This window comes from Chlamydotis macqueenii, chromosome 1 (assembly GCF_036417535.1).
Source record: "Chlamydotis macqueenii isolate bChlMac1 chromosome 1, bChlMac1.mat, whole genome shotgun sequence".
NCBI lineage: Eukaryota > Metazoa > Chordata > Aves > Otidiformes > Otididae > Chlamydotis > Chlamydotis macqueenii.
The window spans coordinates 27,458,667-27,483,723 of NC_141556.1; the positions used below are offsets into that span (position 1 = coordinate 27,458,667).

The following is a 25,057-nucleotide window of genomic DNA, read 5'->3' on the forward strand; positions in this document are numbered from 1 at the left end:
GCTGAGAATGTTGCAGCTATGACAGCCTTAAGCTGAAGTTAATCCCTGGGTGCCAAAACAACCCCTGAGAGCTACTGTTAGTCTGCAGAAAATAGAAGAACCTTCAGCCTAGATCCCTAGTGTTTTAAGCTGGAAAAGAGAATTATCTCTAGAAGTGGTAGAACTGGAGCCCATAATGCCTTTATTCCCCTCTGCACTGATGACCGCTTGATGGAAGGGAAAATCTGCATTCTGAAGACTTTAGATCAACAATGGAGTCACAAAGCTCAGGCAGTGCCTTTAAGGTGACCTGGCACCTATTGGAAGCCGCCATCCCACATCAGAGATCTATAGTTAGTTCCTGCACAGCACACAAGGAGAATTGGTCTTATAAAAATTTGGTCCATACTAGTCTGCGTACTGACCAATGAGGGGCTTAAGTTTACACCTGGGAGTGCAGTGAGAGGAGTTTTAAGTCTTCTCTATCTCAAGGAGTGAGATACCTCAGAGAGGCATAATTTCCCAGCTCTTGTTAGCGATCCTTGAGAATACCTATCATCTCCAGTTCCTGCAGGAGAAGGTGGCATCCACAGGAACATCTCATTTGTACGTCCCAGCAGTGTGTAGGAGTGAGCTGGGCAGCTTTTTGGAGAGTTTTACTAACAATTATGTGTCAAGAATATTCAGGTGTCTGCAGGGTTGTGTAAATTCCTATTCTCAGAACAGAAGCAAAGTACCTACTGACACAAAGCCTGTGGTCCTTTGTGGATTGTGTCTCAAATCAACACTAAAATGTGTCTTGACTCTGAGGGAGGACACAAGCTTGTATTGAGTCTAACCATTCTCTTCCCACTTTTGACATCCTTAGTAAAAGCAGTTACAAATCTAGTGAAAATACTATCCATTTATATATTGTCAGTTGTCAAATGTACAACACTTTACCACTGTGCCTTCAGAAGGCCATAACAGAGAAAAGCATCTTGAAGACAGGATCTAATAGTTGTACTATGCAATTGAAATTTTAAAAAGTTTGACAGAAGAAAGCAAGATGGAAATAATATAACTTTTATCATGTGGTGTCCCATTGTCAGATAACATGAAATGAAAAAATCAAGGTTTGTAAGACATAAATGAAGAAAACAAAAGTGTTCTAGCTTAGCAAAGACTTTTTTTTTCTGTACTTCTTTCCCCCTTCTCAGGAGATAAGGAAAAAAAAAGGAAAAGGATGCAGCAGATGCACAAGGCAATGAAAGCAAACAAGTGAAAAGAGAACAGTTCTAGTTTAACCTAAGAGAGGCTCAAAAGGTAGCTTGGGTGCAGCTGTGGAAATTCTCCATTGTTAATAAAAGCCTGTGGTTTGTCATTATATCTTGTCGCAACTTCATTCCAATAAATACATTTTAAAAAAAATTCTGTATTTAGTTTGTTCTTAAATTATCAAATTCAGAGGGAGCAACCACACAACCAAGCAGTTCACACTCTTTCATTTCTCAAAACTTGAGTGCTCCAGTTGATTTTAATTGGAGTGTCCAGCTCCCTCATCCTTTATCTCAGGGTATTGAAAAGAAAACAGTTCAAGCTACATGGCACAATTTAAGAACTGGTGGCTCAGAGGATGAGAAGAGTGACCAGTGACAGCTAATAAAGTTTTCTGGTAGGAGCAAAAAGTGGTGTTGAGCGCACCTGGTCCTGAGGCAGCTTATGACACTGACTTTCATATCTAGCAGTGTAAGACTGTCTGCACCACATTTACAGCCATGGAAGAAGATTGCCTGATCCCGTTGTCTACCAGCTAATGTCTAGTCCCCCGTCAGACAGACCTAGATCATGCTATGGGATGTATCACGGCTGTGGGATTGGTCATCAGTGTTATTGCATTGAGAGCCTGGCGGAAGCACGGGTATGAGATTCACCCAAGCACAGCCCTGTGACCGCTGCCCAGTGAAGTGCCAGGGGCAGTGCAATCGTAGGGTGAATCTGCCCGTCTCTCCCATGAAGAGTCTTGGAGACGTGATATTTTAAGTGGTTAAGATGAATAGATGTGCCTGTCCTGAATCTATCAGGCTCTTTGCCAAAACAAGATGTTTTTGAATACCAGAAGGCTCATTTGCTTTACTTTCACATTAAAACCTCCCCTCTACCTTTTAAAATATTTTAAATTATCTCACATAGTCCAATTCAACATACTATTTGCTACCATTGGACTATTAACTGCCATTAAATACACCATGCTGCTATTGGGAAACATATTGCAGACTACCTTAAGCTGGTATCTGCCATTTGAACATTAAAATACTGTTAATGGATTTGTAGGCCAAAACAGACTATTAAGCTTGTTTTGTTGGACTTTTGTGTACTGGTTTAATGGTGTGTCAGGTATTGTGCAATAACTCCACAGAAAAGAACGGTTCTGTCACAAGTTAGGTCTATACACAGCTGGATAAAAGCTGTCATTCCCCTATTTCCATACATTAAATGCTTACACTAATGAGCTTTTAATAGGAACAATCCTGTTTCCACTGGACTGAAAAAGAAAGCTTTAAACAATTTTAGCTGAAGAGCTGTCATCAGGACAATCCAGGACTGAATTTTGGATGTCCAAAGTCTTTTACATAAAATGAACTATAAACAACTCATTATATTATGATATAATTCTGTTTATTCTTTTATATTAAAATTGTCTCAAGTAAACAACATTATCCTAATTTGAAATGTAGGGAAACTGAGGAACATCATGCATTTAAACCAGCTTAGGCTCCCTATTCAATGCTGTACTCACTAGTCCTACTGCCTACTCATTCAGCAGTAGAAAATATTTACTTGGTGGAAAAAAATGTCTTTTTTTTTTTTTTTGGGAAGAACCTTCCTGAGACAGATCCTGAACCACAAATTGAGACGGTTTCGCGCATTCTTTCTTGAGAAACAGATGACATCGCTTTCTGTTTCTTTATCAAGAAATACTGGGCTTTTCAGAGATTCGTTCACATGACTTTCAGGGAAAAAGAAGTCAGACAGGAGCTACCATTACACATCTTTTTATTGTAGTCTTTAATGTACATGCAGAATTTAAAAAAGTGTCAGTTATATCTGTAAGCGTATAACAACAATGTAAATGTCTTGGATCAGCAATGTATTTGGATTAGGGACTAATTAAGTGAACAGACATCTTTCAGGATATACAGTTTATATGGTAAATCAAGAAGGTTTTCTTCAGAGTGATTTTCCTCATAAAAAGATAAAATATTTCTTGTTTACAATCTCACTTCGTTTTAATTCTGAAAAAATCTATAATAGTACACTCTCCATTATGTACATAGAAAAACATAAAACTATATCCATACCAGTGTCTGTTTTAAATGCAAACAATAGTAGTTAATAGCTTTGTAATTTTTTTTGTGCACCCTCTCCCCTCTGCCCTCCTCCCCCCACCCCCATTAAAAAATGCAGCATTTTCTAAAGTTTTCAATGCTTTGGCAGAAATTGAACCGAAGGCACTCTCGTGTTAGGTAAAGCAGTATGTGAAATATCAGCGCTAAATAAAAAAAAGCTGTAGGTGTACCAGAGAGCTCCATGCTCATCCCAAGGGCCAAATCTTGCACTCTCCGAGGTCAAGAAGCAGTTTGCTGGAGGTCCCAACTGGAGCAAGCTCAAGCCCCAAGTTGGTTTACAATAAAGCTGATTAGCCTCACAACTGTTTTTACAGATGCTTCATGCAAACCATATGTGGATGCAGAGAGCATCTCTGAACACAGTACTGTCACGAGGGCAAAAAGCTCCTGCAGGTCACAGCATCAGAACACGTCGCAAAGGCTTTGCTTTCTAGGCCTTGCACTTTGCGACACGGTAGTTTCACACAACACCCTCCGTTTAAGACTTGCTGATGTTGCAGCTCAGCTAAAAATGAACAAACCAACCCACAAACGCAAAGTTTCTAAACCATCTCTTGTGATGGATCAGTTTAGACTCAGTGAAGCATCAACTCTCCTGAAAATAATCTGTGTGCTAGTGGCATGCTGACTTCTGCTGAGAGGGAAGTTTTGAAAGCTGATAGAGAAGTTTCTCCTAGGGGCAGCTCCTCCTTGGCCTAATGTGGCTTGTATTTGGCACACCTTCATTCTTCTTGTTAACTCAGGGTTATCTCTGGCATACCTGTGATACGTATTTATATGAATGCTTTGCAAAAAAAAAAAAAAAAGAAGCCTATCAGATAAGCACCTAAATGCTTGCTAAGGGATGTGTCATAAGTCACAGTCAGGAAAACATTTCCATAATGACCAGTTTTAGTTCTCAACTGCAGTTTGCTTCTGCAATCCTAGCAAAGGTTGAGAAACGACTGGATGCAAACTTCCAAGGGAGAATGAGACAGAAAGGCACTGACCGAAGCTTTTCATGCGCATGAAAAGCTTTCATGTGTCAATGTCTCCAACCTGATAAAGTGTTAGACTTTTAGGACATATATTAGTTCAGTAATTTGTTTACTTAACTAATTTATTCATAGTGCACCATATCTGACCATGACTGTAAATAGCTGCAGTCAACTGACAATCCAATTGAAAAAGAACATTCTGCTAAAATCTGCCAGCTGGTCACGTTCATTCTGCTGCAACAGCTCTGTGCTCTTTGGCCACAATAAAATGAATGGCTTTATAGTGCTGGAAAGCATTTTTGTCGTTCTTCAGTATCACTGTGGATTTATCTCACAAGGAATGAAGAGGGAGATAAAAAGGCATCCAACAACACTTCAGTCTCTGAATTGAAGAGCCAGCAAAATGATATGCAGCTGGCATGGAAGAATACCCATTTAAGGTTAGTTTGAAATGCAGACTGAAAGAAAAAAAAATGAAAAAAAGAAAAAGAAAACAAAGGGAAGGAAAAAAAAAAAAAGAAAGAAGAATCAAGTAGTCCAGTAAGAACAAACAGTAGAAAAAGAAACTGAGCAAGTGATTCTTTGTTTTGGGCCAGTATATCCACCACCAGTTGCTGTATGTTGCTTTGGGAAACATGAAACTGGCACCAAAACACTCCAAACAACACAAAACCCCCGCCCCCTTCCTAGGCTGATGGCTCTCCTTGAAATGTCCCTCAAATCTCCTTCTGTACTGTGGCTCGGATGTTGCTGAACATTTTGCCTATGGCCTCAAATAGCGGGTCGCAGAATGTGTGGATGCAGATCGAATAGACGCGGCTAATGCACTGGATCTCAATCAGGTAGCTCCTTATGCACGGCACCACCGCCCAGATGTGCAGGAATGACAAAATAGCAAAGTAGATGCCCCAGATGAGAGCCATAGGAATGCCAAAGAGTGCTGACAGTAAACGATAAAACCAGTATTTCGTTACAGTGAAGGTGGTAAAACTGGCCTTCCAAATCCCATCAAAGCTGTGTGTTCCCTCTGGCTCAGCAATCACATCTTCAAAATCAATCTGCAGCAAAGAACACAAAGTCAGGTCAGTCAGATGTTTGCATCAAGGATGGAGTCCAGAAACACCCTTCTTGGAGAGCAATGGTCCCCTGCAACGACACATCGAGGCATGTACTTCCTACATCCCAACATGACTCAACCCATTTTAACACATCATTTTAAGCCATGAATCTTCAGTAACTATCTTTTTCCAGTGAGTATCTGGGAGCCTGGATGATTAGCTCAAAATTAGACAATTAACTTCTAGTCCACAAAATGGAATATATTTTTCTCATCTCCTACTGCCCTAAGGGTATGCAGTGCCCTTGAAGTCTACTTAAGGGACAAACCAGGGGAACAGAATCATCATGCTGTCATGGCCTAACTTAACTGTTTCATGTCTTTATGAATGGAATAAATGCAGTCACTACTTTGACTTTTTACACACCTCAAGCATGCATCAACAAAATGGTTTTATTTGTCCAAATTTTCCCATCCTTCCTTCTATACCCTTGCTGAATTTTGACAGTAAATAAAAGGTGAGGGTAGCTATTTAAATATATACTTTGAAACAGGCATAGATAGTTCTTAGTAGACTGAAAAATAAAAGGCTGGATTTAGATCTGCATCAGGTGGAGCTCCTCCTTAATCTGAAAGGGTTAGGGAGCTCTTTCATCTTATTAAACAGAAGGAGGATCTTCACATTAGAGCCGTTTTGTTCTAGCCTATCCTGTTTGTGTGGTAACACTTTATCCATGAAAGACATGGCCTGGCTAACATATTAATATTTAGAAGGAACACACTCTTCCACGTACGTCATAGTTTTGACTATTCATAAGTCGTTCAAAAAGTCACCTAAGAAACAGTGCATTCCAACAGGCATATTTTACCGTGCTCTGTTGAAATACTGAGCTATTCAGGAAGCTTAATTGTCATAACATTTCTATTAGAAAATTAACAGAATTGTGATGATAGTTCAATTCTATGTCATACAAACGTGTTTGAAATAACCCACAATACAGGATCTACAGATCTGCTCCTTGCAGGGGGGTTGGACTAGACAACCTTTAAAGGTCTCTTCCAACCCAAACTATGCTATGATTCTATATTTCACTTAGTTAGCACAGCCAATTGTATAGGTACTGCATTCAACAGGGAGAGAACATCACAATGCTACTGCTCTGCAAGAAACAAAATGACTGTTTAAATCAGAAGAAAGAAAAAAGATAAATTGCATTCCTGGGACTGGATCTCAAAGTGCTGCCGTAATGCTGCCGTAAGCAAAGATTTACAGGAGTAGGGTAAGTACAATACAGGCCAGCAGCCTCAGAAACTCAGGCAACAGTAGCTTAGCATGTCCGAAGGAGGTAAATATGCATACACTCAGTGTAAGTATTGCTTATACTGTAGGAAAAGGCTCACAATAACTTCTTTTACTCTAAAATATATATAATAATTGGAAAGAACTCCTCCCTCTCTCCTGTTGAATCTTCAGTCGCCTCCAAACAGAAATTACCAACAAAGGGGGAAATACTATAAAACTGCTGGACTTTCCAGTTTCTTTTTTTTTTTTAAAAAAAAGAGAATTCTAAAGCAAAACTTGACAGTCTAGGTGCCATTTACTTGAAGGGCTTGAAACTCCTTGGGAGGACATTTCTGAATCAGCTGTGATACCAAATATCTTGAATGTCTAATATCAAGCTGGCTTAATTCAGCAGATTACTGGGCCTATATATATATTTTTTTTTCTTTTTGGAATACACAAGCAAGCATATTTATAGTATCTGTTTCTGTGGCTATTCAAAACCAAATTTTTTTGTTGTAGCCCATGTCCTATATTAGCTCATTTTCAAAGTGAATGTATGTTCTTAGCTTATCATTAACACCTGCCTTGAAATCAGGTAATAAAAATATGCACGTGATGGCAAACCCCAAGATGATCACAGAAAAAAAAAAAGTTGCTTTTTAAAAAATTCTACTACATGAAGACTATTTTTTTTTCTCATAGGTTAAGTGTAGTCCTCTTATTCTAAAACTTCTGGCAATTTATTGCATGCTCCCTGCCAGCCGATGTAAACATTGGCAGAGCCGGTTTGTGCACACAGCCATTACCCTACAGTTCAGTGCATTGAGGACTATTCAGCATCACACCTAAAGTCTTTTTATTCAGTTCAGTTCAGTTGTGGTGGAGTCTATCCTGTATTTTTTCAACTGGCCCATACAGGAAAGCTTAAATCTCAACAGGAAAGCAAGTTTGCATTGAACTCCATCAGCCTTTTCATGGTTACATCTTTAATTTAGCTAAATGGAATTTAATTTTAACAGCAAAGCACTTTTTTTTTTGGCATGCAGAAAGAAACCATAGGTTAATGTGAACTTCCTAGAACTTTTAGAATAATTAGTAAGACTGGCCTGTAATTTCATTATTTTTAAAAAAAAATCTTTACAATTAATGCTTTCCTGAAAAATTGAAGCCAGTAAGCTCATTGGTTTTCAAACCAAACAGTAAACTTTCTGTAACTGTGATTCTCAGAAACTAATGTTTTTAGCCTGTAGTGTGCTCCAAGACATCCATGGAGTTAATCCTGGGGAGCTGACAGAAGAATCATGCCATGTAACATTTCCAGATGGACAGCCCTTCATTCCAGAATATGATGCTAATATTAGAACACTTATGCTATATCTTTGGCCAGGATTTCCCAGCTCAAGTCATACACAGTTGTCCTAAAAGTACTCAGAATCAATCTGTCTGCAAGAAGGTAATAGCGATGTATTTGTGCCACTAAAAGTTGTCAAGAGGTTACGTTCTCAGAGTAATTTTAACAGCTGTAGGAATGTTTCTACCAACGCATACTCAATAGATGGTGCTGTAGGAACCATAGCTGATGTCTCACTATCATATCCTTCCCATTTCATAGAATCATAGAATTGTTAGGGTTGGAAGGGACCTTCAAAGGTCATCTAGCCCAACCCCCCTGTAAGGAGCAGGGACATCTTCAACTAGATCAGGCATGATCCCTCAAGACCCATGTTCCCCTTTGTATAAGGGAGATATCAAACTGAACTTGAGAGTGAAAAGACAGAAACACTCTAAAAACTCTCAGCTGAATACAGTATTAAAATGAAGCTGTTATCTCCCTGAATGCCATAAGAACGATATGAAATTATGTACATGGCAAGAAACTCCAGCTATGACCGGAACGCAAACCTCTGCGGTGCTGTCCAAACCCAGACTTACCCACAGCAGTGCACAGTCTAAAGAAAGATAGGCAAAGAGCTGAGGTAATCTGGGCTCTTCTGCTTCGCAACAGATCACATACAGATCCACTGGCAGGGAAACACTCCATTTGTTTCACTGCTCAGGCAGTACAGATAAGTCCTCACACTGCAGGAACTGAGATTTCACCCCGATTCTTCCTGCACTGAGCCACTCCCATGAAAAATCCTGTTTTTAATTCGGAGATCAGTCCTCCCCAGGCAGCAGGAGGAATAGGTGACTGGATGCATTTTGCCTTGCTGTGGGTTACATTTGCATCACTTGGATTACTCGCTCCTCAGTCTCATCTCCTGCTGTCCTCTGGTTTTCAGTTCGGTAGCACTCAGTGACGGTGAGTGTCATTGGACTGATAACGGGAGTCCAACTGAACTGAGTAAAGTAAAAATAGGACTGACAGGAGAAAGAGAAGTGGCCAGAAATATGATCCTAGAGAAGAAAAACACTCTAATTTCTGGAAATAAACCTAACTTGCTTGCAAGGATAAGATATCTTTATATCTTTTTTTTGGGTATTGTTCTTGAGGCTACTTTTGACAAAGCATCACGTGGATGTAAGTCTGCAAAGAACTCTGTTTTATCTACATAAAGGCATGCTTAGGTTAGGCACAGGTCTTGTTTGGGAGACTGAAAGTTCAGTGTACAGCTTGTTCCTCTAGAGCTGCCAGGGTGTGCTGTGAAATCAGGGTGAATTATTTGCCAAGCTAATGGAAATACAGGCATGTTTACTTGTGACAAGGAGAGAAGTAAAGGAAATTTGTTTTGACCCTCTAAAGGATGCTAACAACTTGCTACAGCCTTCTGTTCCAGCCAAAGCTATTAAACACTATCAACTCCAGTTCCATGCCTACAATACACTTCCTGACTTCAGCTATTCTTTGTTTCCTACTATTCAGTTTGGTAAAGCCAGATTTTACATTGCTTGAAGGTTTTGTCTAATTCTGCTATGAGAATTACCACAGCTTCTTTTGCTCTGCATATGTTTATTAAACTTTTCCCAGGAAATTAAGGCACCTGCTTTGATTCTAAGAGATTTATTTACAAGAAAGGGAAATGGTATGGGGAATTTGTCTTTTATTTTCAAAGTCTGTTTAAAGAAAAAAGCTTCACTAAAAAAGCTTAGCAACGTGAAGTTACTTTTTTTTTTCCTAAAAAACCTCAGATGACTCAAGAATATAAGCTTTACATATGAAAACAGTTGGCCTGTTGACCTTGCCACTTTAGCCCCTAAGTATTAAAACCTAGCAGGCTGGAAAGGTGTGTTGAAATGCCAACCTTAAATTGCCTACTTAACACCTGGGTTTCTCCTCAAAAGTTTGTTCTTTGAGGTACATAATATCCATGACACAGAAAAATTTACTGTGCTGGTCTATCAGAACAACATTATTAAAGCCATCAGTATTTTATGGGGGCTTTGACCTAATCTCTATTTCTGTTACTGTAATTGTAATTATAATTATTCAGATCTTCATGTGTAGTAGCTGTGTGCTGCTACCGTGCTTGCTTAGACAGGCACCACCCCTGCTCCACTGAGGAGGAACCCAAACAAGCACTGAGGATGCCCACATTTTTGAGTGCCACCAGTACCTTTTGAAGTTAGCGAAAGGATGCGCAGATCCTCACTGGATCTCTCTTGATTGATCACTAGTAACTCCAGCCAGGCAAACCATACAACCTGAAAAGTGTGAACTGTCCCACTGATGCCAATATGCTTACAGGCTCTGCCAGAGCAGGGCTATGGTCAAGTCTGAATATATATTCATACAAGAAAGAGTCACAAGCTAGTTTTCTTTACATTTTTAGCGGAGGATATGGAAGCCATCTTTACGGTTTACCTTGTGCTGTTTTTAAACAGGCTTTTCCCTGATACCAAGACTGTAAGTATAATATTGTTTCACCAGATTATAGCATGTCCTTGTAAGACTTGAAACAGACATGTAAATAAAAAGCAGATATTATCTTTTTATTTTTTTTACTGTTGTGATAAATGCAATTTGTAAAATTTCCCAATGCATTCAATGTCCTTTAAAGAAACATGCATCAAAAGAAAATGTATAAAGGATCATGAGTCACATTTGGGAAGTCATGTTCAGGACAGCGCTACTAACTTCAGAGAAGTTTGTGATATATGTTACTAAAAATTAGAAAATGCATGAGCACATGAAATCATTCTTAGTTTTTGTACATCCACATACTATTTGAATCTTAAAAATTGACAGTTACAGTGCTTGGAAAACAAAGGCATTACAGCAGAAGCAAAAAGACCACTAAGCAATAAGCTCCAAAATCATTCTGTTAAATCAGTGATATCAGCTAAACATTTAAATGTTTCCTTGACTCTTTGAAATATCATATTTCTATATCTACTGGTGCTTGTCTTCCTGACCACTACCACAGTTTATCAGAAAATTATGAAAAAGCATATTAGGTTTTTCCTACTGAAGCCAAGGGAAAGAGTATGGAAGGTGCTGGGACTCATAGACGTAAAGCTGCACTTCTCCCTTCCCTCACCTCTCAAACACCAGATTTCACCATTTTGAAGATGTAGGGTGTAGCACATGGCAGCACTTCATGGCTGCAAGGCTACATGAAAGAGATGCAGGAGAACGTTTGGCTGTCAGCATTGCAAAGGGGTCCAATTCTCTCCCTGAGGATGCGCATCCATGCCTTGGTTGCATGGGATTACAGAACTTGAACAGTGTCTTCACTTGTTTCTACTCTAAAAAATCCTTTTAAGAGCATTGTGTAATCTTCACTTGGCAAAAGTTTACCTGCAGTTATGCAGAGAAACTGGTACTTTGTTCCTGAAAACATACACCTTCATGATGCCTTCTCCACTTCCTCACTAATCACTGTTTTCAACAGCAAACATTAGGTATCATGAGGTGTGTTATAAAGGTAAAACTCATTCTATTCTGTAGGAGCCTTAGGCTACAGCATGGGTGATTACAAAACATGAACATCCAGCAGTGTTCAGAGATGGGTAAGTTGCATCACAAGACAAGAAATCACCTAGACAAGAAATCACCTCGTGGAGTCACCATCCCTGGAGGTGTTAAAAAAACATGTAGACATGGCACTTTGGGACATGGTGTAGTAGGCATGGTGGTGGTGTGTTGATGGTTGGACTTGATGATCTTAGAGGTCTTTTCCAACCTTAGTGATTCTATGATTCTATGACTCTGGGTATGGTGGCAAGCACCTAACAAGGGAACCCCAAGAGCCCCTCTAGGCTGGATTGCAGCAAGATTAGGGTCTGCCTGTCAACCTTTAATTCCATCTTAAAGCATATTGCTGTTGTGGGAACTGGCCAGATCAGCGGGCTCGAGACTCATTCCTTTGCACAAAATGAGAGATGCCACGAGTGCAGATGGCTAGGACCACAGCTTTTGTGTAAAGCTGGTTAAATGAAGAAAAATGACAAACAAGTAATTCCTAGGCAAATGAAACCCTAAACAAGCAAGTAGAACTGTTCCACCCCAGTTACTTGTTCAAACTGACCAATAAATTTGTCTTACAGGCCCTGTCTCCCTGTGCCTGCTTTCCATAATACGGCATAAAAAGAGTTTTCTGCTGGCAGATCTCTTAATGGAAATCATGAGTCTTTCCTAAGTACCATAGAGTATGCCAGAAAATCGAACAATGCTTTAACAAGCAAGGATATTCATATTGGAAAACAGATTTGAAGGACTACACTCTTCTAGTCAGAGAAGAAAACCAGTCTGGTCAGGAGTGACTCCTACTGCATACATAACAATATTCAAATAGATTGTGGACAATTTTAAAGAACATCATGATTCAGAAAAAGGTTGTGATTGCAGGTCACCATTCCACAAAGCAAGAATCAATGGAAATGGCCAAAAAATAATTTGCTACTAATAACTGAGAGCACAACCTCCTGCTCCCTGCCTGTGCTGAATTACTGACTACACACCAGAAAAGCCCTGGTGATGGGCTTTGTTTTATCAGACTCATCGAAATCTGCAGGGCAGGCTCACTGAAATCTGCAGAAGTACTCATGAGAAAAATGCAACTGATGCCAATGGGTCAGCATTTGCAGTAACCAGCCATTCTCCAGAGATCTCCTCCTGAAGCGCTTGCCTGTCCTGTCTCAATAAAGCCCAGCAGAAGCAAAGACCAGCAGCTTCAAGGAGACATCTGCCCTCCGCTGAAACACGGCCAAACTCCCTGTGCAGGTGGGGATATCATGTCAGCCAGTTCCTCAGAAAATACATTGATACTGTCGGAGTAAGCAGTCAGAAATTAAAGTGGCTATTTTCCTCCCTACTGCGCTACTGAGAAACTACTGCAGTTTTCCCAAAGAGAAAATTAAGAAGCTTTCTTCATTTTATTATTTCTTTCATCTTCCACAAACATCTGCGTGTATGTGTGACCAAATATGTCTATCTGTCTGTCTCTTTGTATGTTTAAAGAGACAGATTCATCAACATGAAGGCTAGGGTGAAGTTTTGACTACACTAAAGATAATGGGAATTCTTTTACTGAGTCCAGTAGGGTCTGCAGTTAATTAGAATCCAGAAACATTAATAAAAGTAAAGATACTATGTAAACAGATTTTTATACTATGTTTTAATTTATTATACATATTATATAAAATATGTATATTATATTATTATATTGCCTGCAGTGCAGGTTTACAAACCTGTTATTAAGGTAATAAACTGCTATTAAGTATGACTTTTTAGAACTTGATGTAGCTTCATCCCTCCTAAATTTAGGCACTAATGGGAAATGGAAATATAGTGACCTTAGACTCTTTAGTTGTTCATGGAGAGAGACAGGCACCTTTGGAGGGTGCTTTGGATCTGGAAACCCCTTTTTTCTCTTTATCATTTGTAAAGGGAGTCTAAGGAGAGGAGACTTAACCAGGTATACTACCCGCAAACACATTCCTGTTTACTGCTGCAATTCTTTTCAGCAAATCCGTATAACTCATTCTGCCCTTTCCCTTCATTTCTACCTGAATATGCTTATTGCTGACAGTGAGTGCACAGTGATGCTCAGCTGCCTTTCCATTTCTTAAAAAAAAATTGCCTCTGCATTCCTCCTGTTAGAAGGTTGCCTTTCTTATGGGAGACCTTAAGTTACTTATCCTTAAATACAAGGTAACTGTTTCTTTAGTATTTCATAAAAATCAATATATCATTATTCTTCAGTTCTGGTCTTGTAATAAACTGCACTAGAACAGAGATATATGAACTTGGACTTCATAAAACAACAGGAGACTTTACAACTGAGGTCTACAGGAGATATTAACCTGATCTGGAAGGAAAAATGATATTTTTTTTGGTAGCATTTGTTTGAATTCCGAGAAGGGATTTCAAAGTTGACAAAGGAAGTGTTGCAATCTATGAGACTCCCTTAGGCTTTTTTGGAACTCAGAGTACAAATTCAGCACAGCAGGAGTCTGGACAGGGAATGTGATGCTTGCTTCAGCTGTGACAGTATCTTCTCACTTCTTATCTACAAAGCTGAATTTATGGTTACCATTTATTTGAAAATAAAGTATGCAGGCCAGATAAGTAGAAGAGTATGGACAAACCCTGTTCTTGTACAGCCCCACTAACATCTATAGCACAGCTCCTTGACTATTTTGAACAAAATCAGGTACAAATTATAGAATCATAGCATAGTTTGGGTTGGAAGGGACCTTTAAAGGTCATCTAGACCAACTCCCCTGCAAGGAGCAGGGACATCTCCAACCAGATTAGGTTGCTCAGAGCCCTGTCCAACCTGGCCTTGAATATTTCCAGGGATGGGGCATCCACCACCTCTCTGGGCAACCAACCTGTGCCAGTGTTCCACCACCCTCACTGTCTACAAAATTTTTTCCTGATGTCTAATCTGAATCTACCTTCTCCTAATTTAAAACCATTACCCCTCATCCTATCACAACAGGCCCTGCTAAAGAGTTTCTCCCCATCTTTCCTGTAGGCCCCCTTTAGGTACTGGAAGGATGCTATAAGATCTCCCCGGAGCCTTCTCTTCTCCAGGCTGAACAGCCCCAACTCTCTCAGCCTGTCATCATAGGAGAGGTGCTCCAGCCCTCTGATCATTTTCGTGGCCCTCCTCTGGACTCTCTCCAGCAGGTCCACATGCTGATGTTGGGGGCTCCAGAACTGGACACAGTACTCCATGTGGGGTCTCACCAGAGAGGAGTAGAGGGGAAGAATCCCCTCCCTTGACCTGCTGGCCACGCTTCTTTTGATGCAGCCCAGGATGCAGTTGACCTTCTGGGCTGCAAGTATGCTCATTAGAGTGGGGACAGTGGTACTGAAAATATCTGTCCTATTGAATGCTAATCTGATGACATAATTTCTGGCAAGAGCAATACTGCATAAAATTCAAAGTTTCTTTTGAAACGAACAAAAGACATTTTCATAAGAAAGCTACCAGAAAAATACAAAAGGAGTTACAAAGTTAAACCTGCCTCCCCAATAAATGAAATTAAATGGCATATCTTTTCTTTCATCTTCAAGATAACAAATCCTTTTTAGTCCAAGATGGTTTTTATTACTGTTGTTTGTCTGGAAAAGAAAAGAGAGATGGATGTTCTGGATCAAAAAGCTCAAAAAATAAATTGCCAGTGTAGATTTCATCCCACTGATTGTTTATTACAAGAGTGTTTGAGAGCTGTGGGAGATACAAGCTTATCTTAGTTCAGAACTATATCTCTTCAGTTTTCCAGAGATCACAAGTTTTAGGGAACCATCCAAGTTCATTTGTATTTTCTTCTCTCTGTTGCCTAAAATACAAAAATGAAATTTTCTCTGGGGCCTTCATGAGCAGATCACTCTATTATACACATTTTCCTTCCTCCCCCTGGAGAGTTTTGGATTTCCATATTTTTTTTTACATTGATACACTCTGCAACATATAGTGGGCTAAAAATTCTAAAATTAATTCAAATTGTTCTTAAAATTTTCTAACATATAATCTAAATTTTGTTGAATTTATCAGAAACTAAAAGTATTTATCTCCTCTGAATCTGTGATAGTGTCCAAAAATTCTAACAAAAGGAACGTCCATGCTGAATCGTTGGCTCTGTCCCCATGGCCATCAAATGAACATTTTCCTATGGAGTTATGAGTCATGTTCATCATACTAAGCAGGAAAGCAGTGCATAAGGCTTTAATAATACTATGAGCTCAAACGCAAACACATTTTTTTTGAGAAAGAAGCTTTCATTAGAACAAATGCCATTATTATCTGTAATCTTATGGACATTCAGAAATTCCATGTCTGGAAACTCCTAATTAATGTGCAAGAAAACTGTTTTTCAGAACTCTTAAGACCTTGTTCAGTCCTCGTATAAACTGACATTCATAACGGCTCGAGTTTTTAATATCTCACTCCTAGACTAGCCTTGGAAGAAACATTTGAAACAGAATTGTATCTTGCGGAGAGACAAAGTCAACCATTGAATATTCTTGCATTTTAATTCTAAACCCCACAGCTGGATATTAATATGACACAAAGTTTCAGAATAATTTCATTTAAATGCAGATGTGTAAAAGTAAAGTTTGTGTCTAAGCTATGTTATCGTCAATGGAGAGAAATACACAGTTTGGGAGCACTGCTCGTTCCGTCCTACAGTTAGGCCTAAACTCTGTGATGGGAATCTGCCTTCAGAGGCATCTAACTGCCACCACTGCCAACAGCAAGAGCTCAGATGACAAGCTTGGATTAGAGCATACACACATTTATATTTATATATTAATGCAATTAAACTTACATATTTATATTGACGTATTTAAAAGTATATGTCTATTTTCACAGGACTTTAAACAATATCCGAAAACAAAGAAAAAGGATCTGCATTATATGTAATTCCTTGTTTCAGAAAAAGCACCTGACTGAGCTCTGCTTTTCTCTCATTGTTCCATGTTGAAGAGCAGAACTCTGTTCCCCCCAGGCTGACGCTTGCTGTTGTATCAGAGTGACAGCCCTGAACGCCTTAGCCCTCCCATCCAAAAAGGGTGGAGGATGACACCTGCTTTCCTTCCAGGAGGTTCTCAGGTGCGGAGATGGGAGCTGCTCTGCCCAGCCATCACTCTGAGCATTATACTGTGCTCAGAGCAACAGGTAGGGACTGTAATTATGAAGGATTCAATAAAATGGCAAATTGCTTTATAAAAAAGCCTCTCTTTTTATTAGAAAGCAGCAGAAATTGTAAATGGCTTTAAAATGGCTGAGTAATGCTTTCCTCCCTAATGCCTGTATAAGGGTGTTATGGTATTTGTCAACCTCTGACTAAAAATTCCAGATTTTCCCTTGCAGTGAGCTGAATTGCCCTTAACTGCATTAGCTTTAAGTAGAAGGCACGAATACGTAACTGTTTAAAGCTTGGTACAAAAGCTCCGCATCCTTACATGTGTGGCCAAGTACTGGGTTTTTTCTTTTTCCAGAGAGAAAAGGACTCTTATGCAACAAACAGCAGATAGACACCACTTGTTTAAAACAAAATAATAATTATGTTCTGGATGGTAGACCAGGCGCAGGCCTTTCTTCCTGGCACACCACTGTAGGAAAAAACTGTGATCTGGCTGCAGATGTGACTGCATGCTTGGTCCTCGCTAGTCCCAAAGGGGCAGACTTTGCAGGGTTGGCTGCAAGGTCCGATCCCATCCTCAGCAAGGAAGTACCGAGAAGCACAAGCTGCAGGAACCCTGTTTCCCTCCTCTGCTTCTTCCAAATTCAGTAAACTTTGTGCAGACTTGACCACAGACACTTTGAGAAACTTTGAACTCCAGAGAGTTGGAAGGCTGTAATTTAGCCATATTCTGGAAAACATAAATATTGTGCTGGGAAAGAGGAAGAGCAAAAGCTGAGCTCCACGCACCTTCGTGTGAATCCTGCATCACCAACGAGTGAATGAGAGAAAAAAAAAACGATCAGCTTTCTATCCTGTTTGTTGCGACTTATCACACTTAAATAAAACCTGTGGGACACAAGTCCAAGAGTAGAATTATCCAGTGAAGGACATATGAAATAGATACCACCGTGAGGCAAAACAGCTGTAGAATCATCAGAATGACTCGTAAGGAGATCCCAGGTGCACAGAGGCTGTTCCTCCCTCGCTAGATTCCCTCCTTTGCCTCCTGCATCACTAGGCAACTTCACAAGCCAAAGTCTCAAGGCATGGGACCACCCTTGCACGTTCTCCCCTTGCTGAGGTGACATGAGGGCAGTCCTAGGAGGAAGAAACTCCTCCCTTTCTGCTCCCCACTGAAGGAATTGGAACAGGAAGGAAATTCTGGTGATTTTACTAGATTGTGCTCTGTTGAGCCCAGAGCTGCCAACTCCGTTGTCTGCAGACTTCAGGTTTGGTAAGGCCTCATTTCCATCCCTCTCTGAACAGAAATCCAGTCATTTGCCCTACTTTTCTGGAAACCTCCCAGCACTTAGTTTCCACTTGATAGCTAATCTGAAGATAAACCGTAAGCAACGTTGAGGCCACCAGTAACTTCGGTATGAAGCTGCTCCGTGTGTTGAGTTCTTACCCAAGGATCTGGCCCGCTTCTCTCCTTCTTGCCCGGATCCCCTACTCTATTGCTGCCCGCACCGTGTATCTGCTGCAGGGGAAGCTCTGCAGATGCCATGTGTGGCACATCAAGGGAACATGTCTCCCGCTTCTCACAAGCAAGGGTTATTTTTAAAATGTGCTATGGGAAGTATTTGAATGCAGACAACACTGAGGCCTTTTAGAGAGCTGCTTACAGAGCAGATTCCTCATTCTCTGTCTAATCATTTCTGTTTCATGGCTGACTGATCTGTCCCCAGTTTCTATGCTATTGTGCCTCATAGTCAAGTGGGAAGAAATGCATTAAATGCTGGGTAAAAAGCAGAAGGTTCTGAATCTAGAAAAAATGCTATGGCTCTAAACAAAACTGAGCTAAGCCTGAACCATACTTCTGGTTTACAATATCACCGAACATTTTTTTTTCTCTGTCTTTCAGTACCCGACCGAGACTGGGGACTCCTTCTGCTATACAAGCACATTTTTTACACTCTACCTGGATGATTTACAACTGAAGTAAAGGCAGCTACATGACGGAAGGGGACCACAGACTGACAGCTAAGTAACTGAATCTGTGTATCTTCACTCCAATCTGAGTCCATGCCTTAGGTACTGGTTCTGAATTTTATGGCTACTTCTAAAAGCTGAACCTGAGAGTAGTGCCCGAATAAACTCAAATTTTGGCAAAATTCCTCTCTCTACTTTTCAGGTTGGACCTATCCATGAAATACAAAATCCAAAAAACAAAGCAATTCTTCCTTATCCTTGTAACAAAACAGAAAAATGTTATTTTACGATGCCCACATTTTTTACAAATGCTGTTGTTTTTATGATGCAAAATGGATGCTGTCTGATTGACATCAAATTCATGTTGATACATTCACTCCTGTGTCTTGATGTGACTACGTGCACTACCAGGAGCTCACTTGCTGACACAGGGGCAGTACCAGTATTCTGGCTGTTTGCTGGTTTTCAGTGAATGTGTTGGTCCATGATTATTTCAAAAGGATAAACTGAAAAGCTTGTTTTTTTCATTCCTATAATTCTTATTTTTCAACTTTCTTTCAGATGATTGAACGTAACAAACTTTCTTAATCATTGCCCCTGTGGGAGGCAGAGAGGCAGGATGGGCTCCGTACGCTTCAGTTTCTTTCAAGTCCATTAGGAGTTTTTTTCCGTCAGTGGTCTCCCTCTTTTCCCAGCAGGATCTTTCTTTCCCTAGTTAAGTATGTGGACACCCGGATTCCGACAGCCTGGGGGCTGTGACTCATCCTCAGAAGGTTTGGTTGCTTTGGGGACTTCTTCTGTTGATGTACGCAACAAGCCATGATGCAGTCTCATTCTTCAGCTCTTGCATTCCCTGTCTACTCAGCTGCTCCTCCGTGGGTAGAAGAAAAAAGAATTGCTCTCTCCTTTTTAAAACCAACCATTTTAATGGAAGTTTTGTACCATTAGGTACACAGATTATGTTTTTCTAAACAAATTAAAACTTTATGCCTTTTCTTTCTAGATTGCAAAGCTGACAACAGCTCCTTAAAAACACTTCTGCCTGCTCTGAGGGATAATTCTTACTGTTGATCCAGCACAGTGGCTGGTCATATTCATCACCTTCAACTTGTGTTGAAGTCAGTGGAATTTGAGGTTACTTGGGACCTTGCTATATTGTCTGCACATAGCATGAATCATTTTAACTGACATACATTCAGGAACCGGAGTCCAACCTTTTCATTCTCTGGAAACAATGCAATATTTCTCTTTTTCAATAACAGGTTTTCCTGACCAACAAACATGGTGAACTGCACACACTCTGACTCTGCAGGACACTAAATAAGCCAGTTAGTGGCTTAGTCACCCACTACAGCTGGGCAACTCCTGTTTTTCCTAGGTTCTGATGAGCCCAGATGATAGCATCCTCAATTTTCACATGTATAGTATAAAATTCTTCTGCTAAGAGAAAGATAATCTCTCTGATTTTTCTGACTAAAGTGACTTCAAGCAAAAATCTCCATCGACCTTGATTTGTCAAAACAGCTGAACTCTGAATTAAAAACTGAACGAAAAAAAATTCTAAACGAGGGCACAGTTAGATTTTGCTTAGCTTGTTTCCACTTTCTCGAAGGAAGGAAAAACACCAAGGAAAACAAAACAAGGAAACAAACCCAAGCGCCCACCAGGACCTCTGATTCTGCACCCACGGGAGGGTCTGCACAGCCACCTCAGCCTGCACGGGTTCGGTGCCCGAGGGAAGGCAAAATCCCTCAGCCGGTGTTACAGTTACACAAGTGTCACGCAACTTTCCCCCGCCCCCCCCCCCCACCGCATCCCCGGTGCCGGGAGGGATGTCCCGGCCACAGGACTGACCCGCTGGGCACATAGACCCACAGCCTTTTCCCCGAGTGGGCTGCCCAAACCCCCGCCCCGGTCAGCGCCCCAGTCAGGGGCAGCCGCACCTACACCTCTCCCTTTTCTTTAAAAAAAAAATTAAAGAAAAACAAAGACATTACACTGCCCCCCCCCCCCCCCCGGCGCCTTCCCCCTGTCAGCAGGTGGAGGGAAGCGCCTGGCGGGCTGCTGTCGCCTTATCGCCCCCCCGCCCCGTCCCGCCTCAAGCCCCCCGCCCCACCTCTCACCTTGACCACGTCATCGTTGAGGTGCTTGGGGTCTCGGTTGACCAGGTCGATCTCTTTGGTGTGCACGTCGTGCACCGGTTTTTCGCTCAGCTCGTCTGCCATCATCTTGTTGTTGGGTTTGTAGATGTTGCCCTGCTCCCTGATGGGCGCCGTGTACAGAAAGCCCTGCGGGGAGGGAGCGGGAGAGCGGGCGGGAGGGGAGAGCGGAGCCCAGCCGGGGAGGGCAAGGGGGCGGGCTGGGGGGGGCGGGGGGGGAGGCGGCCCCGCGTCCCGCAGAGCGGCGGGAACCTCGCTGCGGGGCGGCTCTCGCTCCGGCTATTTAAGGGCGGTGGCGGGGCGCACACCACACCCCCGCCGCACCGGACAGTGTGCTGGTTCCTCAAACCGATCCGGATCCCGATCCTGCCGCCAGGCGTCCCCGGCCCCTCCGCGCCCCGCACCCGGCTCCGCGCCCGGCTCCGCGCCCTAGGCGTTGCCCCCGGGGCGGAGCGCAGCCGCCCCTCGGCGGGGGGAGGGCGCAGCCGCGGCCCCCACGGGCGGCGCGGGGAGCGGCCGGGGATCCCCACACCGCCCTCACACCTCACTCTGCCCCCCCTCCACCCCGCCGCCCTCCCCGTCCTGCCCTCACTACACCGCCCTCCCCGCACGGCCCTCACCGTACGGCCCTCACCGTACCCCCCTTCCCGCCCGTCGCCTCACGCCGTAGAGTCCACCCCGCACGACCGCCACCCCGGCGCTCTCACTGGGACTCTGGTCCCTACCGCAGAGGACGAGTGTCGTCTCTCCGCCCCCCCCCCCCCCCACCCCCGGGTCCCGCGGTCCCCGTCGCCGTCCCTGCCCGCAGGTGTCCAGCTGTCCGCCCTCCCCGCCGTCGAGTTGCCCCCCTCTCCCGCCCGGTCCCGCTCCTCCGCTGGGCCGGTGGGCGGTGAGGGGACCAAGCCGCTGCAGGTACTCGGTGTCGGGTGCGTGGGCGACGGGAAGCCGGCAGCGTCCCGGCTTCGTCGCCCGAGGGGGGTTCCTACCTCCGAATCTACGTATTTGGTACCGGACATGCTGCCCCGGGCTGGCTGCCGGCTCTGCGGGCGCGTTTCTCTGCGCTGTAACTCGTAGGACCGGAGGCAGGAGGATCCGGCCCGGCGGGGAGGTGGCTGGGAGGGAGAGAGGGGCTGGGCGCCGGCCAGGAGCTGCTCCCTGCCTCTGCCCGGGGTGGATGATGGCGGTGGCAGGGCCCGTCCGGGAGCCGCCGGGGGTGGGAGGGGAAAGCAGCCCCTGCCCGGCAACCTGGAAGCGGCCGGACCCGGTGCCGGATGCTCGGACCAAGCCGAGCGGGGACGGAGACACGAGAGGGACCAGGAGAGGGTGCCTGCCTTCCCCCCCCCCGCTCCAACCCCGCGCCGCCCTCCCTGTCCTGGCCGCCTGGGGGGCGGGAGGAACGTGGGAGGGGGGGCAAGGAAGCAATGAGGGGATGGAAAACTTTGGTTGTGTTTCACGTCCAGAGCGAGCGAGGCGCTTGTAGGCCTCCCCCCCTTCCTCCCCTCGGCATGGACAGTAGTTTACACATACTCATCGCTGCCCCAGGAACAATTGTGGAAACTTGGACATCCTCGGGATGAAGAAGAAGAGATTTTTCTCAACTGGTTCATTTCAAAACTATGCAAATATTTAACAGTCCTGCACTTCAACTGCACTATATTTTTTTCCCGGGAAGAGAGTGACCCATGTATGTCTGCCGTGCATATTAACCGCCGGGATTTACTTTTTAAGAGGAATGGTGGGACACCAGTGTTTTGCCATGCTCTGTTCTCTGGTCCTTCGTAAGCTTAGGGACATATGTCGGTGCAAAAGCCGTAAGGATTCATCACTGTACTCAAAATGGTCCAAGTTAGGGTTGCAATGGCACTATACGTCTACAAACTATGAATTATATTTTACCCTATTTTTTTCCCCTGATGTTTGCAGCCATCACTTTTCTGTTAGGAAATCAGAGCATGCTGAAAGATTTATGACATTAACAGAAAAATTGTGACCTTGGTGTTATGCCATTTAGCACAGAATTGCAGCAAGAGAAGTAGAAAATTCTTGACTGCAATATATTTGGCTTTGGCAATTCAACACAGAAGTGACCTTGAAAAGCCATCACTGGCTGAGATGGATGCAGCCTCCACAGATGTAAATAACTGCACCTGTTGAAAATGCGGTCCGCATGGACACGTATCACTGGTACGGTCATCAGTTAGTGCTGAACTTTATGAGTTTATATTGCTCATAAACTTTAGAACAAATGCCTTGGATGGATGTTTTCCAACTTTCCAAGTTGTAATTTTTAAAAGTAACTTTTTTTATTGATGCAACAGTTCACTTAGACCATCATTAAAATATCTGGCTGTCCAAGCATTTCAGTGTGCGCACAGGGTCAAATGGGTGGGTTGAAGGACGTAGTCTCTGCAATTTTTCAACCCATCTGAAAAAAACCCTACAAGAAAGTTCTTTCTTTTCACACCTAGGAAAGTTTTTCAATTAGTCAGTGTCCCACACATAAATCAGAAGATTTTAACCCATTAGTCAGCATATCTCAAGGATGACTAAAAAAAAGAGATATATTTACTAATTTGAAATGCTGAATTGGTCCTGGAATGGTTTCTGCAGAACCACAGCCCGCTTAAAAAAAATTCTGAATCACAAAACAGTACTGCAGCTAGAAGAATATTGGAAGCTGGCTGAATTTGTAAACTTTATTAGATGAATCCTAGAATAGGCTGCTATGAACTGACATGAACCATCCCATCTGACGAACCTTAGAGGTGCTTACTTGAGCTTAAATACCAAGAAGACAACCTACAGAGAGAATGGCATGGGTGCTACCAAGTTGTGAGAGGGAGGAAATTCCATCTGCAGAGATGGATAGGGATAGAACCACGGCCCATTGCCTCAAGGCCTGTTGTGTGAGAAATGCACACAAACTTAACAGCTAGAGACTTGGCATGGACATGTGCAGGAGCTCTGCGAGGAGCTCCCGTCGCATATGGAGGCTCAGATGGAAAGGGCCAGGTAGAGGCTTGCAGGCATCTTCTGAAACTGTGAAGGTTATGGTCCCCTCTCATTCACTTTGAATAAATTATCCAGGGGTGACCTAAAATTGCCAGGGGTTTAGACACCCAAGCTAGCCTTGGAAACACCACTCAAACTGTCTTCTTATTGAGCTCTGCTGCATCTTTAGTAGCCCAGGTCAGCTGTTAAGCAGGACTATGTGCCACCTTAGTTGACCACCTCACTGCCTTTCTTCTTTCTCCATCACACTAGCCTTAGGGATTTCATGCCTAATTTTAAAAAGTTTTTTTTTTGTGCTTCAAGGTCTTGCTTTAACTGACCTTTCAAACCTCAGGATTATCTTAATTGAGAACTTGCTCTAAACATGGAGCAAAGTGTGTGCAAGGTATGAGCTGCCCATTTTGAGAAGCGAAAAGGTTTTGGGATGTGTAGGAAACACATCTTCCTAGAAACCAGTGCAAAAAAAAGAAAAAAAGGACTGGACAAAATTCCTCAAAAAACTGTCAGAAAATGAGTCATGAAAATGAACTGAATGTGCATGACTGCTCGCTGCGTGTCTTTGTCTGGTATCAAACACCCCCTCCTCCTTTTTTTTTTTTAAAAAAAAACTTTTGTAATTATTCCAATTATGGTATTAGCAATACTCCTGATATATTCCAGTGTCAGCAAGATCAGAATCAGCTGTGGGAAACTGTGTTCTTTATGTATCGTTTCAACAGCGGTGAGGCTGCCAGATAGCAGGGGCTGTCAGCGAGAAGCCTGCCTTATGCAGAGCACTTAAAAACCTGAGGCTTAGGAAAGGAAGACCTCTGCTTTTTTTTAGTGTCTTCTGTTGAACTGCTTAAGTACATCCTTTTATGTGCATTTTTGGATGTTTCACTGGACGAAAGCCTGAGCTGCCAGAACTGTTGGTAGTGAGCTTTTATTGGCCGCTTCACTGTCCTCACCCCACTGTGTGATAAGAAGAATTGGGACGGGTTTAACATGTAGGCCAATGTTTTGCTTATTCCATGATTGAGGTCCTGGAGGATTCCTGGTGGTCATCCTGTCCCCAGTCTCTGGAGAATTTCTGTGTTTCAAATTGTAAGTCACTGAATCATAACTTTTCCACTGAGATGGGTGCCTCTCACCACCAGTACATAGGACCCCATTTTCATGTACGCATTTGTTATTTGGCCTGTTCC

The 25,057-nt window shown here is 42.7% G+C and overlaps 1 protein-coding gene across 1 annotated transcript; it reads right to left on the reverse strand.

The window, feature by feature from the left end:
* Positions 1–2,998: 2,998 nt before the first annotated feature.
* CAV1 (caveolin 1) lies at positions 2,999–22,032 on the reverse strand. Its single transcript, XM_086747559.1, has 3 exons — positions 21,848–22,032; positions 20,826–20,990; positions 2,999–5,403 (listed from the first exon to the last, which is right to left on the reverse strand). Exons 1-3 carry the CDS (start codon positions 21,875–21,877, stop codon positions 5,062–5,064), a joined length of 537 nt encoding a protein of 178 aa, XP_086603685.1. The 5' UTR covers positions 21,878–22,032; the 3' UTR covers positions 2,999–5,061.
* Positions 22,033–25,057: the final 3,025 nt, after the last annotated feature.